This window comes from Thrips palmi, unplaced genomic scaffold (assembly GCF_012932325.1).
Source record: "Thrips palmi isolate BJ-2018 unplaced genomic scaffold, TpBJ-2018v1 HiC_scaffold_15, whole genome shotgun sequence".
NCBI classification, from domain to species: Eukaryota; Metazoa; Arthropoda; class Insecta; order Thysanoptera; family Thripidae; genus Thrips; species Thrips palmi.
The window spans coordinates 3,786,619-3,803,420 of NW_023144624.1; the positions used below are offsets into that span (position 1 = coordinate 3,786,619).

General features: G+C 44.8%; 3 protein-coding genes across 6 annotated transcripts; 2 read left to right on the plus strand and 1 right to left on the minus strand.

The window, feature by feature from the left end:
* Window positions 1-1,561: 1,561 nt before the first annotated feature.
* Window positions 1,562-5,860, plus strand: LOC117641695 (venom protease-like). Its single transcript, XM_034379219.1, has 10 exons — window positions 1,562-1,587; window positions 1,805-1,909; window positions 2,304-2,450; window positions 2,539-2,683; window positions 3,013-3,245; window positions 3,738-3,885; window positions 4,123-4,286; window positions 4,369-4,470; window positions 4,560-4,711; window positions 4,880-5,860. Exons 3-10 carry the CDS (start codon window positions 2,306-2,308, stop codon window positions 5,036-5,038), a joined length of 1,248 nt encoding a protein of 415 aa, XP_034235110.1. The 5' UTR covers window positions 1,562-1,587; window positions 1,805-1,909; window positions 2,304-2,305; the 3' UTR covers window positions 5,039-5,860.
* LOC117641699 (calcium channel flower) lies at window positions 5,329-11,949 on the minus strand. 4 transcript variants are annotated; one of them, XM_034379227.1, is made up of 7 exons: window positions 11,797-11,949; window positions 11,155-11,275; window positions 10,961-11,042; window positions 10,735-10,860; window positions 10,551-10,658; window positions 9,984-10,136; window positions 8,941-9,074 (listed from the first exon to the last, which is right to left on the minus strand). In XM_034379227.1, exons 1-6 carry the CDS (start codon window positions 11,797-11,799, stop codon window positions 10,028-10,030), a joined length of 549 nt encoding a protein of 182 aa, XP_034235118.1. In that variant the 5' UTR covers window positions 11,800-11,949; the 3' UTR covers window positions 8,941-9,074; window positions 9,984-10,027. The 4 variants fall into 4 exon arrangements, with proteins under 4 accessions (XP_034235114.1, XP_034235115.1, XP_034235116.1 ...); XM_034379223.1 differs by lacking the exon at window positions 9,984-10,136 and having other exon boundaries at window positions 5,329-9,074; window positions 11,797-11,948; XM_034379224.1 differs by lacking the exons at window positions 9,984-10,136; window positions 11,797-11,949 and adding an exon at window positions 11,509-11,664 and having other exon boundaries at window positions 5,329-9,074.
* Window positions 11,950-12,095: 146 nt separating this feature from the next.
* LOC117641694 (kelch-like protein diablo) lies at window positions 12,096-16,798 on the plus strand. Its single transcript, XM_034379218.1, has 10 exons — window positions 12,096-12,346; window positions 12,691-12,929; window positions 13,014-13,198; window positions 13,280-13,443; window positions 13,532-13,690; window positions 13,770-13,980; window positions 14,117-14,300; window positions 14,421-14,564; window positions 14,659-15,001; window positions 15,088-16,798. The coding sequence occupies exons 1-10, from the start codon at window positions 12,254-12,256 to the stop codon at window positions 15,277-15,279; spliced, it is 1,914 nt and encodes a 637-aa protein (XP_034235109.1). The 5' UTR covers window positions 12,096-12,253; the 3' UTR covers window positions 15,280-16,798.
* The last annotated feature ends 4 nt before the right edge of the window (window positions 16,799-16,802 follow it).

Sequence of the window (16,802 nt, forward strand, 5' to 3'; positions counted from 1 at the left end):
CACCAAGGGCCGCGAGAGAAGACGCAGAGAAGGCAGGGGAAGCTCAGGCACCAGTAAAATAAAAATAGGAAGCTTGATACGAGGCGAATGGTCGCAAAACACGACTTCTACGGGTTACGGACTGGCGGACTGCGGCTGTGGAAACTTCGAGCAAGTGTGGATTCAGTGGCGGAAGAGGGCAAAAGGGCAATTCTTCCCACCACCACCACCACCTAGATGGCCGCCTGAAAGGTAGGCCAAAAGAAACACTTTACCCTTGTAAGTAGCCAAAGAATGCTACTTTCCCCGCTCCCCTCGGGTCGGCTCTGGATCCGGCACTGTCTTCAAGTCACGAACATAAAACGGGCGCACGGCGCGCGGCGTCCTCCAAACGAACGGAACGGCCAGCTTGGTGCACTTGCTGGCGTTGCTGGCGCCGTGCCGTATGGTGCGCGATGACCGGCCCGCCCGCGCAGCCCGCGCGACCACTGACCCAACGAGCCGCCAAGGCCCCCAAGGCCGCCCCCTCCCTCTGCCCCCGCCCCTGCCCCTCCCCTCCCTCTGCTCCGGCAGTCGCACAGCCTCACGGTTAAGGTTAGCGGCCACTGGAGAATCTCAGAGCGGCAAGCGGCACTTTGAGACTCACTTCAGTCTCACTTGGAGGGAGCGCGCGGCAGGAAGCAGGAACGACCTGGCGGCCTGCGGACCTGCGGACCACAGCGTTGACGGACCGCCCCGGACCTCCCCCAGGCACCCACACCCCGTCCCGTCACACACCCTGTCCCACCCTCGCGGTGAGTACGCAGAGCGGAGGCCCGCCTTCGGGATGCGTTCGTGATGCCTTCGGGATGCCTTCGGGATGCCTTCGGGATGCCTTCGGGATGCCTTCGGGATGCCTTCGGGATGCCTTCGGGATGCCTCCGGGATGCCTCCGGGATGCCTTCGGGATGCCTTCGGCCAGCCCCAGCGATCTCGTCGCTCCGTCTCTCTCGTACTCATTGGGCGAGACAGAGAAAGAACGGAGCACTGTTCGGAGCCAGCCGGCTGGCGAGTCGGAAAGGACGAACACGCCTCCAGGACAGGCCGAGGCAAAACGCGAAGCAAAAGGCCAACTCGCAGCGAAAACACGGCGCCGCGATTAGGTGCCCCCTGCAGACTGATTCCGCGCACAGCGGTCGGCGGTTCGAAGCGCTGTCTCTGTCGCACCCGCGCGGGTCGCCCCTTGAGTGCGAGAGAGACAGAGCCGCATTGCGGGCCGCGGCCGAGGGGCGCGTGTGTCATAAATCGCATGCAAATCTTCCAAAACGGAACCGCCTTGTCCGTCCGCGGGGCAGTCCGCAGATACGGCGGCCTAATTGCCGGGTACTGTCGCACTGCTACTGCAGCGCGGACGGCCGACGAGTCCCGGGCGAGTCCCGGGCGTCCCGGGCCGACGTGCCGCCCCACCCCCGCCCCCACGGGCACAGAAGGTGTTGGCCGTCGCCGAGCACCGCGCGCGAAGTCCCGCGACGACGGCGTGGTCGGCAGTCGGCACCGCGAGGAAAACAGCCGCCACTTTGCCGCCCGCGTCGTTGCCGGCGGCGTCGGTTCGAACCGCCCGCCAATCAAGTACGTGCTTGTGGTCGGCAGCACCGCGGCCCGCGACTATACACTACACTAGCACGCGCGGACGCGCGCCGTCCCGGGACGTTCTGGAAGGGTCATTTTGGGCGACACGGCGCGGCACGCCACCACGCGGTAGTAGTGCACCGTCGCGGTCAAGCTTGCGCGCACACTGACAGCGTTCGCCCTGTTCCACGGTGTTTCTTTTCTTTGGTGTCAGCAGTGTAGAGCGCGGCGCGGCGCGCGCACCGCGTCCACGCTGTAGTCACTGGCGGTGGGTGTTGATTGCAGCCCGCTGCCGCCGCTGCCGCGCCGCGCCACCGCTCAGGTACGTCGTCGCGCCTTACCCCGCCAAAATTCGATTTGCATATCAAAACGACGCTCCGCGCAGAGGCCGGCGCACAGTCGGCCTGAAGACCGGCGCCGGCGGCCAAAACTCTAGACGCGTTTTCAGCTCCAGAGTCGCTAAAACAGGACTCGAACCGAGCCTGTGACCCTACCAATAGATTCCTCGTTCGGAGAGCAGTCCATAGGTGGGTCACACGTTCGGTTCGAGTCCCATTTAGCGACTTCTGCGCTCAAAAGACGTCTAGAGTTTTGGCCACATCCACCGGTCTTCTGGCCCACTGTGCGGGGCGCGCGGTGGCTGGGGGTGAGATGATCCGACGCGTCCCGCCCCGCCCCGCCCGGCCGTTCAAGGGTTCGCGTCTGGCTGTTGGCAGCAATGGCGCACCCCCGCGCAGTGCTCGGCGTCCTGCTGGCGTTGTGCGCCCTGTCGCACACCGCCACCGCGGTGGTCAGCAGGAAGCCCAACTCCGTGAACGCCACCCCGCGGCCCTTCGAGGACCTCCCGGAGGCGACGACCAAAGGCAAGTCGACCACGAGTTGGTGCATCCAGTCCCGACCAGCCTAACCTAACCTCTCGTCCGTTCCACCCGTTCCATCCGCACCACGCAGACCTGGAGCTCCCCTCGGACTGCAGCACCCCGGCCAACCTCCCCGGAAGCTGCATGCGCATCCAAAACTGCCACCCCCTCTACACGCTGATGCAGCAGCGGCTCAACTCCGTGCAGGTGGACTTCCTGCGGCGCTCGCAGTGCGGGTCAGTGCGTCGTGAGGGGGGCCTACTTGTGAATGGAGGCCTACATGTGTTGGAGACACATAGGGTTGGCCTCAAGACAGACATTTTTGGAACGAATTGGCGTAGCAGTTTTTCACTCATGGCTTCTAACCCGTTGAAGATAGTGGGCTAAACGCGCTGATCGTACCTTGGACAGAGACCTGCAATCGGCTCGCTCATTTTACCCTCCTTGAGGGTTCAGAAGCAATGAGGGAAAACATTATCCGTTTCGTTTCAAGAACGCAGGACTCTAGCAGTGAAAAACCGATCGGGCTGGTGTTCGAACTCGCTGACCTGGACGCCGGTTGCAGGTTCGAAGGGCGCACGCCCAAGGTGTGCTGCCCACAGCGGGGCCGCGCGCCCTCGCAAGGCGGCCAGATCCCGGACTGGTCCCGGGTGTCCGGCTTCACGCCCCTGCCGGTCGACGGCGTCTCCAAGGACAACTTCCCCACCGAGGTGCCCTCCATCTCGGCGCGCAGCTGTGGCCGCCAGCACGCCAGCACCGGCCTGACCCGCGTCGTCGGCGGGCTGCCGGCGCGCAATGGTGAGTGCGCTTAGTGCGCGCGCCTCCACCCTCCCCGCTGCATGCCGCATGCCTTGGCTCCCCCTGTTGTTGCAGAGACGGTGAAGGCCCGCTGGTCGGGCTCCTGCCCCGACAACCCCATCCCCCAGCACGTCGGCCGCCTGCTCAGCTTCGCGCCGCGACGTCTGTGCGACATTAAAGCTTAGACAAAAACAAAACAATCAAAGCTAAAACAAAATCGCACCGTTATTTGTGTGAAACCCGAAGCCCGTGTTGCCTCCCTCGTCGCGTAGTCGAACCGTGCAACCTTCGAAGGTGGTGGCGGTGGTGGTTGTGGGTGATGGTTGTGGTGTTGATGGCGGTTTGGTGAGTTAGACTCGTCGGTGTGGCTTTGAGGGCTCTGGATTTTGGTGAAGTGTTCTCCGTTGCCGTGACACTGCGTGACACTGCGTGACACGCGCGTGCTCGGCGAGTCTCGAGGGCCGCCTCGCCTCACCGCCCCTTGTCCCGCAGGCGAGTGGCCGTGGATCGTTGCGCTGGGCTACAAGACGCACCCCCGCAGCTCCCTCAAGGGCCGTCCCCAGTTCAAGTGCGGCGCCACCCTGGTGTCCGACCGCCACGTCATCACGGCGGGGCACTGCGTGTACCAGAAGAGCACCCTGTGAGTAGCCTTCAAGGCGTGCACGCCTGCGGTAGCGAAATGCCGGACAGTGCTCATTGTCGCCGTCTCTCTCTCTCTCTCTCTCTCTCTCTCTCTCTCTCTCTCTCTCTCCCTCACTCTCTCTCCCCCCTCTGTTCCCCCCACTGTTCGGTACGCCGAGCCAGCCGGTGGCGCCAAAGGACATGGTGGAGGAATGGGGATGAGGTTTGACCTTGGGCCTGCTTCTGCTTGCTGCAGCTACCTAGCGCGACTCGGGGAGCTGGACCTGGAGGACGACGAGGACGGCGCCAGCCCCGTGGACATCGAGATCGCCGCCAAGCACGTCCACCCGGACTACAGCCCCACCAGGTTCACCAACGACATCGCCATCCTCACACTCAAGGAACCGGCACCAGCCACCGGTAAGCGTGTGCGTGCGTGGCAGTCAACTTCGAATAAACTTTGTGGCTGATTATTTCTTTCCATCTGGGTGGCTGCTTGCAGACGGGATTGAGCCCGCCTGCCTGCCCATGAGGCCAGACCTTCGGAAGCGGTCCTTCGTCAGGGAGAACCCCTTCACGGCGGGCTGGGGATCCACCTATTTCAGTAAGTGCACCGTGGTCAGCCCTTCAAGCACTGGGCGGAACCGCGCCAAGATTTTCATGTCTTCAGTGCCCTTGTTCCCGTTCTTTCAGATGGGCCCAGCAGCACGGCATTAATGCAAGTGCAGCTGCCCGTCGTCTCTGTCGACGAATGTCGGAGTGCCTTCGCCAACATCAAGACCGCCACCATCGACAACAGGACCATTTGCGCAGGGCTGGAGCGAGGTGGCAAGGACGCTTGTCAGGTAAGGAGCTTTTCAAAAATCGTGCATGCTGTGGAGTCGAACTCCAGTTTCGAGACTTGAAAGACGGTGCTCGTAAGCCCTCGGCTGTACTGGCTCGAGTGGTTCGAGCGAGACTGTTGATACGAGTCCCAAGTACGTAATCTTTTGACGCGTCTTTTTTGTATGCAGGGCGATTCTGGAGGGCCTTTGGTGTGGCCTTGGGAAGGAACTTACTACCTCATCGGTGTGGTATCATACGGACTTCGCTGCGCCGAGGCAGGATACCCCGGCGTATATACGAGAGTCACAGAGTTCCTTGACTGGATCCAGACCACAATGAAGCAGTGATGTCACTTCATCACCAACCACTGCAGGTTTTTCTTTAGAGGGGGGGGGGGTCGGGGGTCGGAATACCATCACATTCGTTCAGGGGTTTTTTGTCAAGGGACAGCATTTGCACTTAGATCTCATAATAATAGTGTAGAGGCTGTGGCTTCCTTTTTTTTTTCTTATTGAAAGATTTCACTGAATTACTTCAGCTCATTTGTGAGAGCCCACTGCTCAATACTGTAACTAGTCACTTTTTGTTTGAGTTGGAAAAATGGGAAAAGCCAAATGAATAAAAAAATCACACTGTATAATCCTACTACATTTTATTCGCTTCTTCAGTTGGCAACAGTCTCAAAATATGAAGGCTGATAATTGACAAACTGAAATTCATTCCTGTAAACACAGCCATATTGATGTTAACTCGGTTGAACATGTGGCATAAATAGAGCTTCCCAACAATCAAGGAGACTTACAACATGGTTCTACTCTGGCATTTGACAACTTGTGCATTTCAAGAACATACAGTTAATAACATTGTAGAAATTACTGGGGTTGCATTAGTTAATAAATAAGTTATATGACCCCCTTTTGAATTATCAACAAAGCGAATTAGCCCCTGCCCAACACTCCTTTTCCCCTTCTCACATAAATGCACTTCAATTAATAAGAAATTATTGCACTTGAATACAGTGATCCCTGAAACGAGGCCCATTGCATCGGGGTTTTTTTCCATAAGACAAGCTTGGTATGAGCAATATTTATGCCACCACTAATAACTCACATCATACCTTATTTCTTTGTCAAACAAACAGCCTCAAAAGCAAAAGCACAAAAAAAAAACTTCAGAAACCATTTTACTTTTGTGACAAAATAAACTAAAAAATACTTTGTTTTCCAAAAAATAACTTTTGTTTTCACAATTCAAGGTCCAAATTGTAAATGCATATCATCCATGGTCAGAATCAAAGTTTTAGCAAAATTTAAGAAAAAAATTAGTGAAGCAGTAACGTGGCAGTTGAAATTAGGAGGTTGGGTCACAGAGGCATATTTCTTCATAGCACTTCATCATGAGTGAATATTTTCTGCTATAGAGCACGAATCATTTCTAAAAAGCTTAGAACATACACCTTCATTATAGGCCCACACATATAGTTTTACTTCACTTGAGCCAATAAGTATTACATTACATGATATGAGGGATGTGCCAAGTTCTCATTCATGTGAAAGCCCTGCAGTAGATGGGAAAAGCAATGTCAAGGAGAGACAAACATCTGTGCGATGTAATAATTAGAAGACTATCGCAATCATCCTATGCATACCATGATACATAGCTACAGTGATTTCAAAGTGTAACATCTGCACAATGATAAATTCAGGAAAATGATATGTTTAGCCCTAACAAATTTTATACTAATATCCCACTTTCTACAGAGGAAAACAGACAATATTGGAAACATTAATTTAATTCACACATATATATGTTCAGAAAAAGCAAACCAAAATTAGATATAAAAGAAAATTAAAAATGTGATTTAGCTGAGATACAGCCAACATCCCAAATGTTACACTAACAATTACTGACAATACAATACACCATGCATTTTGTTAACTTTTTAGATTTTATTAGTGGTGCCAGAAGAAGAATGTATTCAATTTGGGACAAGTAAATATGGAAATCTCCAACATTGCAGTACAACTATATTGTGTACAGCATCAAGGGAAAAAACAAGCAGCGTAATTATTTAAAATGCTTCAGAACTCCTGATCCGCTACACATCTATGTTTCAAGGTAAGCTAGAACTAACTTGACAAGCACATAGTTCACATGGTGTGTATTCATGCCTGAAGCAAAAAAAATTAAAGCACAGCAGCCCTAAAAATTAAATTCCATAATCTCATAATCTTTGTCCAGCCTCCTGTCTGCACCGCCCATCTTCAACCACCACTTTTTTTCCAAACACTCATAGAGCCATGAACTATCATGGGTCCCCATAAACAAGTAATGAAGGAAGAAATAGAGGAAAAATGGAAAGGAAATCAGACTTGAAAAACAGACTCAATATCACTACCTTTAAAATGAGAACAAACCAAAATAAACTATACACAAAGGCTCAAGCACATTTGTGAATAACTTTACACCAAAGCATCTTTTGTTCACAGGAATGTTCAATCTTCATCTGTTGTACATAAAAAAAAAACAAAAAAAAAAAAACAGGACAGATATGAAAGCAGCTGCTGTGCTACTCAGATAGTTATTTTGAATTTGTAATTTTGACAGACAAATATTGCAAATAGTCTCTTCAAAACAGAACTAATTCTTTTGGATAGCCGGTGGAAGAAAAAATAATAACAAAATTTCTTTTTTCTAAACTACATTTCCACTAGGAGGAAAGTTTACCAAACATAACAAAGGATGTCTTGTTTTTAGGAAGATCATTCAATAGTGATTCACTTTCCATGATGGAAATATTCGGCACAAGCAAAGGAGGCTCTTCAAATCAAAACATATCCAAAAATCTCAGCTGAGACAAGAGTAAACAGTGTCACAGAAACAAAACTCTAAACACTAAACAAATTAAAACAACAAATTAATACATAAATCACATTTTTATAATGCAAGAAGAACATATTCATAAGTACTGAACTCCACAAGTAATATTGATGCAGGAAGAAAGTTGAACAATGTGGGATGGGACGACACTAAAGAGTAAAAGTTAGGATAAGAGAAGGCAACAGGACATCATGCAAACCATGATACAAACAATAATACTTCAGGTGACTTAAAATCAAATCAAAACCACATTACTGAAGCTTTGGCAAGACATTAAGGAAGGGTCACGGTTAAAAAAGATACTCATGAGTTCAATACAAGGGTAAAAACTAAGTTGTCAAAGGTAACACCATGCCTTCTATAAAACTACTATAAACTAGGGCATTAAAACTCGTTCATGAAACTGTTTGTCAGGTGAAGACAATCCACAGCAATATATTTAAAACAATTTCAATTACAACTCTTAAAAGCTTCAGTCAGTTTATACATTTTGAACATACTAAATCAACAAGGTCTCTGCAAAAGAACAAAGAAAAACCATTTCTTTTCTATAATTTATGAATGTGCTTTTGCAAATTTCCATAACTCATTCCTAATTGTTCTAAACTAATAAAAATTAAGTTTCAAAATAATTTGAAACTTCCAGCCATTGGGCACAATTAATTAAATGACTATCAGGAGGCAGCTGCCCAATCTACTGTACAACACACATTTATAAGACAAAATATAAAATGGAAACCTATACACCTCAACAAACCAAAGGAAGTGGAATGGCTTACGGCATCTCCAGTGAGAAATGCCACAGAGCAAGTCTGAGTGTATATGAAGAACACAAGGTACTGATAGGGAAGGGAAAATGTATGGGAAAGCAACTTTATAACACACATACTTCATTTGGCAATGCTGGCTAAAACTACAAACAGGAAATACTTCTTTGGATAATGCCTAAAAACATTGCTACAGAGTTGCATTTGCCTTTGTAATTCCTGAAAGTCCTAAAGCGGCATTTCCACAAACTTTGGAATGTGTTCCTCATAACAGGGTTACAAACTTACAGGATGTATACCCCCTAAGAAATAAAAGATAACATACGTAATGACTCTTCCTTTAACACCTTAATACACTACTAGGCGAACTTTATAGAGTTCCTAAACATGACTCATACCTGTAAATTTATATAACCAGAAATCACTGCATCTCCACTTGATGCTCACAACATAACTTCAAGAGATTGTAACAATATTTAACTGAATACATCTACATCAACAGGGGAAGAAACCCAAATGGAACAGGCAACAGAAATAAATAGTGGCTTTGTTCAATTTTTACACCTTTGAGCACACAGAGATGCATTATACATTACTGTCAAATGGGGAGCCTGTAAATCCAACAGGCTGTGCATTATCTACTAATGATGATTTCATGCCAGAATTGGGAACATCGGATGGGCCAGATGAAGTACCAGCAGCTGCTGCCTTTGATCTCATCTCTTCAGCAGTCGCCCTGCAAGAAAAAACACAATTATTATTATTATTCATTTTTCATTTCAAAAAGAGGAAGTCTCATTACAGGTGCAGAGACCTTATACTGTTAGAGACAATACAAAGAAGCTTACAACACAAAGTCCAACATAAAGCAGTTCATAAACAACTCTCACAAAGCTGAGGACATTGGCAAAGCTAGAGTTAGCTAGACTGACAGAACAAGCAAAGCCCCAATAATGAGGGTATATTCTCCACTTGCTGACAATGAATAACTTACAACCTATCTCTTAACACTCCAGGCAAAGCACAAATCTTAAACATTCCCCTAGTCTACAGTAAAAGAAGAAAGTACCAAAATAATCACTAGCAGAATGGCACCAAACATGCTGTCCTGCTGGGAAAATGCCTTCATATTTTTTAAAAGACTACAAAAATGTAATTTTAAAACTAAGTCAAGATAATAATCACTCCAGAAAGTTGGAAGTCAAGAAGAAATACAAGACTCAAATCTTAACTTGTTATGCATTGAAGTAACACAACACTACAACAAAAATATTTTATGTTTTACAAGACTTCAGAAAAGCTACTTTAAAACAGTAAGCTAAGCAAATTTGAGTTGAATCATAGCCCGGCAAAAATTAAAACAACTTCAAGGTAAAGCAAGTCCTATTTTGCAACTTTCAGGCACTACTAAAAACACAACAAGACAAAAATCTGCACGACAAAATTAAAGTTGTCAAAAACCATGATCATAAATGAATGATACAAACGACTAAGCACAGATTTTGCTCAGTTACAAAACAGATCAAAACAGCAAATGAAGATATTAGCCTCATGTCCTACAAATTCTAAACTCAACAAATTGGGTACATGCTCTGATGCTAAACAAAACACACAGAAAAATAAAGGTAAAAGGAAAGTGCATTGCCTTTGAAGCACCTCAGTGCCTTGAAACAAAGATGAAGAACTTATTTAAGGACGCCAAACATCAGGATCCTCCATGAGGGTAGACTTTTGGTCCACGGGCAGTGGCGCACTGCCCGTTGGGGAGGCCATCGCGGCCATGTCCTGCCGCGAGCCTCTGCCATAGACCAGACACACACAACAGATGTTAAACACTCACTCACTCCCACTCACACACCTGTCACTCACACCCATAAACAAGAGACAACAAAACCGGTATGCATTTTATATTAAAATTAATGCCCAAAATTAAAACCACACCAAAAGCTTGGACAGCTGCAGTTAGTGACAAGGTAGGAAATGATAACTATAAGGAATGCATTAGAGGAAGGAGCTACTCAGCAAATATATTTGTATATTGAGCTTCCCCTACATAAGATGTTAATGATTTTAATGTCCAAGCACTTATTTACAACACACCATTAAAAGTATTAACTCATTAATACATATTATTGTTAAAATGAACTTTTGCTTGAAATGGTAAGAAAAGAAGGATGATAGAAGTACGATTAAAAAGTACACCAGTACTTACTTCTTTCCAAGAGACATCATTCCATAAATGACACCAGTGCCAAAGATGAGACCACTGCCGAAGATGGTGCTCAAGTTGGCGCAGAGAACAACAGCGGGCAAGGCAATCCTAAAACAAATTTTGCAGGACAATTAGGAAAAAAAAAGAGTTTAATTAAGCAGACATGTACACAGTGTTGACTTACGCAATGTAAAGTCCTCCTCTGTAATAATAGGGACGCTGCTCCATGAAGTTACTAATGTTCTGCACAAAGTCAAGAAACATGCAGCAACATGGTGCTTCAATAACAATGGTGATAAAACCAGCCAACCTGTCATCCAAAAAGGATCAATTAATGTGGTGTTACTAAACATCTGTTTAGGAAAACTTCAGAGGCAACCAAGTTCAGGCTACAGTGAAAATTAACTTACATCTGCCAAATTCCCGCAATAAGGCAGTTCACTTCAGCAAATAGGATACCTGTGCAAACCCAGACACCCAGGAAGATAGCAACTGCAAGAAAAAAAGTTTCAGATTAAAGGTGCTGTCCAACATTTCATAAGGATTTTAATTTTTTCTTTCTTTTTTTATTTTGTTTGTTTTTGTAAAGAAATACGGTACATACTTCCTCCACCGACAGTTCCGAGCCCTCTTCCTGCATATTTCATCCACCATGGCACATCATCGTTAGGAATGGCATCTTGTCCAGGGCGCTGCATGAGTTGGCCGATTTTCTCAGTGAACGACTGAAACAGAATAAAAGAGGTGAGCTTCAAAGATTACAGGCAGCAGTGATTTGCAAAGCACTGCATATAAAGGTTTATTATATAAATGAAAATGAAATTGTCTACTGAATGAAAATTGACAGAGTTAAGAGTTGATACTGGTTTGATTTCCTTTCGACATGTAAAAGTAGATGTGAACACTAACATAAGGACTGACACACAACACACTTGACTTTCAGATCAGATATACTAACAAGTTGTCTGGTGGCATGTAAGTACAGTATCGACGGCCCATACGACTGGGCAGAAAACGCTTCGTTGAAAAGCAAGGAGGTCGGGGGTCAACGAACGTAGGCAAAAACGGAGAAAAGAGTGAATACAGCGAACTGGCCCGTATTTTAATCATCAAATGACAACTGGAGATAAGGGGTTAGATACGGCCAAGCTGCGGGGGGAGTTGCTGCGAGCCAGTTCTGACAAAAATATCGTGATGGAAATCCATCGGGGAGTAGACAAGGGTCCGGAAGAAACAAAATTCTTACCATTTTGTTGCTTTAGGGTCGGACAACTTGCTATAAATAGCCTTTTCCCTGGAAAGAAAATACCGTCAAAGGACTTCCTGCACACGGCACACAGCTGACATAAGAATGTTGTGGTCGATCGTCATGAAATCGATGTGGGCTGCTGGGCAGAGAAGAGAGTCTCCAAGGCGCGGTGCCTGCAGGTGTTTTAGAACCCTAGTTTATTCTTAATGTTTTGAAATTGGTTCAATCGATACAAAACAATATCAAATTAAGATTGGTTGCGCTAGTATCAAGCTTCAACGTTCTTTTTCGTTGATCAGAATTGACCTGAACTTTAAATGACTTCTCTCTGCCCAAGGTTTTCACTGATGTGGAGTCACTTGAAGTTTTGCTTTGCTTTGGGTTAGGTTCGAAAAAATAATGTCACCGTCAGTTCGTGCCCTTTTTTGGCAAAGTTTTCCACAATTTCAAGTAAATGTCTGATCGTCCAAATGCGTTAGACCACTCAGCTTGCAGACCTTTTCCTTGTGGGCCAGATCTCTTTTCGAACGACTTTACAGATAGCAAAGTAAGTTATCCAAGAGTCCACAATATTGTTTATTTCTATTTCTGTTGATGTGCTCACTGCAGCTTTTGATCTGCATGTTCTTTAATTATTTTTTGTTTGTTGTGATTACATCGCTTAGTTGTCAAACTTGTTATGATCGGTTATATACTCACTGACCAGAGTTTCAAATTTTCATTTGTGTTTGTGACACATGCAATTAGATATATTCTGTGTTCGGGACTCCAGTTGTGTCTTTCTTGAATTCTTTTACGTCTCTTTTTGTTCATAAAATGACTGTTTAGGGTATTGGCTGTATGCATTATTATGGAAGGTCATATTGCTTATGGAAATTTTTTTGCTTGCAGATTGACTCAGAGTGGGGTTTCCCAGCGTCCCCTCGATTGCGTTTGCATTCGTTGGGCGCAGTGGAGCGAAGGATGAACGACCTGGAATTGGGGGATCGACCCCCATCTCCAGCTCGTCTCGCACACACATCTGACAAACATGCACGTTGTACACTTAATGAGTTAAGTGTACTACGACGCCATCGCGAACTCTGTGATGTTGTTCTCAATGTGGGAAGTCGTAAAATATTTGCGCATAGGTAGGCTTTTTGTTTCTTGGTATAAACATGTTTCGCTGCATACAAATTCCTTTCATTATTTGGTGTTTCCTCTTATTTTTTTAGGGTGATATTGTCAGCGTGCAGTCCATACTTCAGAGCAATGTTCACAGGGGAGTTGGCAGAATCTAGACAAACTGAAGTTACCATACGAGACATTGATGAATTGGCCATGGAATTGCTTATTGACTTTTGTTATTCATCAAACATTGTTGTTGAGGAAGGAAACGTACAAACATTACTACCAGCTGGTATAAACTTTATCAATATTTCATCTTGAATTAATTTGGTTACTTATTTGGGCTTACCTGCATCTTCATCATATTTTGCAGCTTGTCTTCTACAGTTGGCCGAAATTCAAGATATATGTTGTGAATTTTTAAAACGGCAGCTGGATCCATCAAACTGTTTGGGTATTCGGGCATTTGCCGATACTCATGCATGCAGAGAATTACTCCGTATTGCGGACAAATTTACTCAGCATAATTTCCAAGAGGTATGCTATAAATTATTACTTCTCCTCTCTCAACAGCACAAACCACTTCTCTCATTCACCTGCTTGAACTTATTTGGTTCTATTCCAGGTAATGGAAAGTGAAGAGTTCCTACTTTTGCCAGTTGGACAGCTAGTTGACATTATCTCAAGTGATGAACTCAATGTGAGGTCTGAAGAACATGTATTCAGTGCTGTCATGAATTGGGTCAAATACAATGTATCAGAGAGAAGACAACATTTATCTCAAGTGTGTATAATTGGTATCTGAGTCAATTTCTTATCTGTTTCTTACACACACTATACAATGTTCTTGTTTTATTATATAGGCTTTGCAACATGTGCGGTTGCCACTTCTCGGTCCTAAATTTTTGGTTGGCACTGTGGGTTCAGAGCTCTTGGTTAGAAGTGATGAGGCTTGCAGAGATTTGGTTGATGAGGCTAAAAACTATTTATTACTGCCCCAAGAGAGGCCTTTAATGCAGGGCCCTAGGACACGACCCCGGAAACCAATGCGTCGAGGAGAGGTTCTGTTTGCCGGTAATTTTGTCTCTTTACACAGTGATACTTTAAGTTCAATTAAGGTCAAAAAATGATTTTGAAATAAGAAAACAATGAAAGTTTATTTTCTGATCCACAAATGACATGCTTTTCATAACTGGATTTCCTGTTACAGTTGGAGGCTGGTGCAGTGGAGATGCAATCGCATCTGTGGAGAGATTTGATCCTCAAACAATGGACTGGAAAATGGTTGCACCAATGAGCAAACGCCGCTGTGGTGTTGGTGTTGCAGTGTTGAATGATCTTCTTTATGCAGTTGGAGGCCATGACGGACAGTCTTATTTGAATAGCATAGAAAGGTTAGATAAATTGTTTCTCAGTTCAGAAAACTGAAGGACTGCAGACATGTGTTTCCGGTTACTAAATGTATTAAGGCTCTTCCCATTTGTTCTTATTGACAGATAATAATTTTTTTTCAGATATGATCCTCAAACAAATCAGTGGTCATGTGATGTTGCTCCTACTACATCCTGCCGGACAAGCGTGGGAGTAGCTGTCCTAGATGGCTTCCTCTACGCTGTTGGTGGACAAGATGGTGTTCAGTGCTTGAACCATGTTGAAAGGTTAGTCTATTAATTGAATTTTGCTGTATGTTCTCTCCTACAGTTCAACTAAAAGGCATTTTTTAAATTAAATTTTTATTACTTTTCAATACAGGTATGATCCAAAGGAAAACAAATGGTACAAAGTTGCTCCTATGACAACAAGGAGATTAGGCGTAGCAGTTGCAGTGTTGGGCGGCTTTTTGTATGCTATTGGAGGTTCAGATGGGCAGTGTCCTCTGAACACTGTGGAGCGTTATGATCCGAGGGCCAACAAATGGTGCCCTGTTGCCCCTATGTCTACAAGGCGCAAACATTTGGGGTGTGCTGTATTCAACAATTTAATTTATGCTGTTGGAGGCCGTGATGACTGCATGGAATTGTCGAGTGCCGAAAGATACAATCCTCACAGTAACTCATGGAGTCCAATTGTTGCTATGACTTCCCGTAGGAGTGGCGTAAGTTCTGATTCTTTAATTGTACCTATGATAAGTTATAACGCTTAAAAGCACTGTTAACATTTACACTAATTTATTTTACACAGGTTGGTTTGGCAGTAGTCAATGGACAGCTCTATGCTGTTGGAGGGTTTGATGGGACTGCTTACCTGAAGACTATTGAGGTGTATGACCCAGATCAGAATCAATGGCGACTTTGTGGAGCCATGAATTACCGTAGGTTAGGTGGTGGTGTTGGTGTCATGCAGACTCCTCAGACTGAAAACAACTATTGGTGACTAACGCCTTCCCCACCCCATACAATTCCATTTGATACGTATGGGTCGCCTGGGGAATACATGGGACTTTCTGTTGTACACTTTCCTGACAAGAAAATGTGAGGATGAAGATGATTCTGTATCTGAACTGTTTCTTTACGCTAGACTAAACTGTTCTTATGTGTTCATGTGCAATTTATAATTTCAATTGATGAATAGTTAATGAGTTGTAAGAACCTAGAGAAGCAAGATGTTCTATCAAAATTGTTTCAAATAGCTCATGTGACAGATAATGTGCATAGTGTATAGAGTAATTGTGAGTAGTATGTATTTGTTAACAGTCAGGTCTGATTATTTTTTATGTTAATTTGGATTAATTTTGTCTGAATCTCAGATTTTGTGTACCTATTTAATTATATGGTACAGTGCTTTGCCTTTGAATATTTTTGCCTCGGTGACCCTCTGTCACTATGTAGGGCTTCTTACTCTTAATGTTCTCTACCTTCTGGCATGATGTGTTGTGATTATCTGAATGTGATTTAATTTCTTGTATATGAAGTGTTATGAAGATGGTGTTATAAGAAAACTAAGATATTAAGATATACTACCTGCTAAGCCACTGGTGCCTAATCCTGCAACACAAAATGATTGAAGTATGAACCTTCCCCTGTATTTTAGTTTATTGACACACTTTGCTAAATCGAGAAAAAAAGATGCTTGTATATACCAAAACTGTATCTTTACCTCATTGAAATTGAACAAGCAGAGTCAGTAACTCATTTTCCTCTATAACTGAGTTGAGGAGAGGAAATTTGGAACTGTTATTTATTTGCTAATAATTGATGTAATGGAGGATGATTATTTTTTTGTAATTCTGTAATATACTTAATTGCTGCACTTAATTTATCCTTGTGAGCTGGCTTTTACAATGTATTATGTGCTTTAGAGAGTTCTTGTATCATTAATTTAACTTGCCTTTATGGTGTTAGCTTCAAACAGGGCCCTACATACAAACATTATCGCCATTTATAAAATGTTGGTCATTTGATATTGTGTGATACTTTTCTCAGAATAATAGGCTTATAAGCTTTGCACTATGTTCACTGGGACTCAAGTCACTGTTGAAGAGTTATTCCAGCTACATGCACTTGTTAGACCAGCCACAATATGGCACTGAGCAATCAAGAGAATCAAGAGCAATTGTTTCAAGTTCATATTTTTGTCCACTGTTTCACCACAATAAACACAAGCGTATATATTAGGGTGAAATCTTATCTCACAACTATATACTCTGCTAATAGTGTACCCTGAATTAGTTCATCTAAATTGAAATGCCAATCTCCACTGCCAGTTGTTTCATATTTGTAGCCATTTACAGATGTGCTGCTGTTTAAAGATATTCTGTAAATTTATATTTCCTTTTGAATTTTCTGTGATAAGTCTACCGAATCCTCTAGTTTTGAGTTTCTGTAGATGTATTTTAGTAACTGTTGTTAAACAATCAGTTCACTTGAAGTGTGAATTATAGTGGTTGCAAATTGAAA

Coding starts and splice junctions, on each gene's coding strand:
- LOC117641695 (XM_034379219.1), top strand. CDS start 2,306: ATGGCGCACCCCCGCGCAGTGCTCGGCGTCCTGCTGGCGTTGTGCGCC. Junction 2,684..3,012: donor CTGCGGCGCTCGCAGTGCGG/GTCAGTGCGTCG, acceptor CGCCGGTTGCAG/GTTCGAAGGGCGCACGCCCA. Junction 4,712..4,879: donor GTGGCAAGGACGCTTGTCAG/GTAAGGAGCTTT, acceptor TTTTGTATGCAG/GGCGATTCTGGAGGGCCTTT.
- LOC117641699 (XM_034379223.1), bottom strand. Junction 10,659..10,734: donor AGAGGAGGACTTTACATTGC/GTAAGTCAACAC, acceptor AATTTGTTTTAG/GATTGCCTTGCCCGCTGTTG. Junction 9,075..10,550: donor ATGATGTCTCTTGGAAAGAA/GTAAGTACTGGT, acceptor TTTTTCTTGCAG/GGCGACTGCTGAAGAGATGA.
- LOC117641694 (XM_034379218.1), top strand. CDS start 12,254: ATGTCTGATCGTCCAAATGCGTTAGACCACTCAGCTTGCAGACCTTTT. Junction 12,347..12,690: donor ACGACTTTACAGATAGCAAA/GTAAGTTATCCA, acceptor TTTTGCTTGCAG/ATTGACTCAGAGTGGGGTTT. Junction 15,002..15,087: donor TGACTTCCCGTAGGAGTGGC/GTAAGTTCTGAT, acceptor TATTTTACACAG/GTTGGTTTGGCAGTAGTCAA.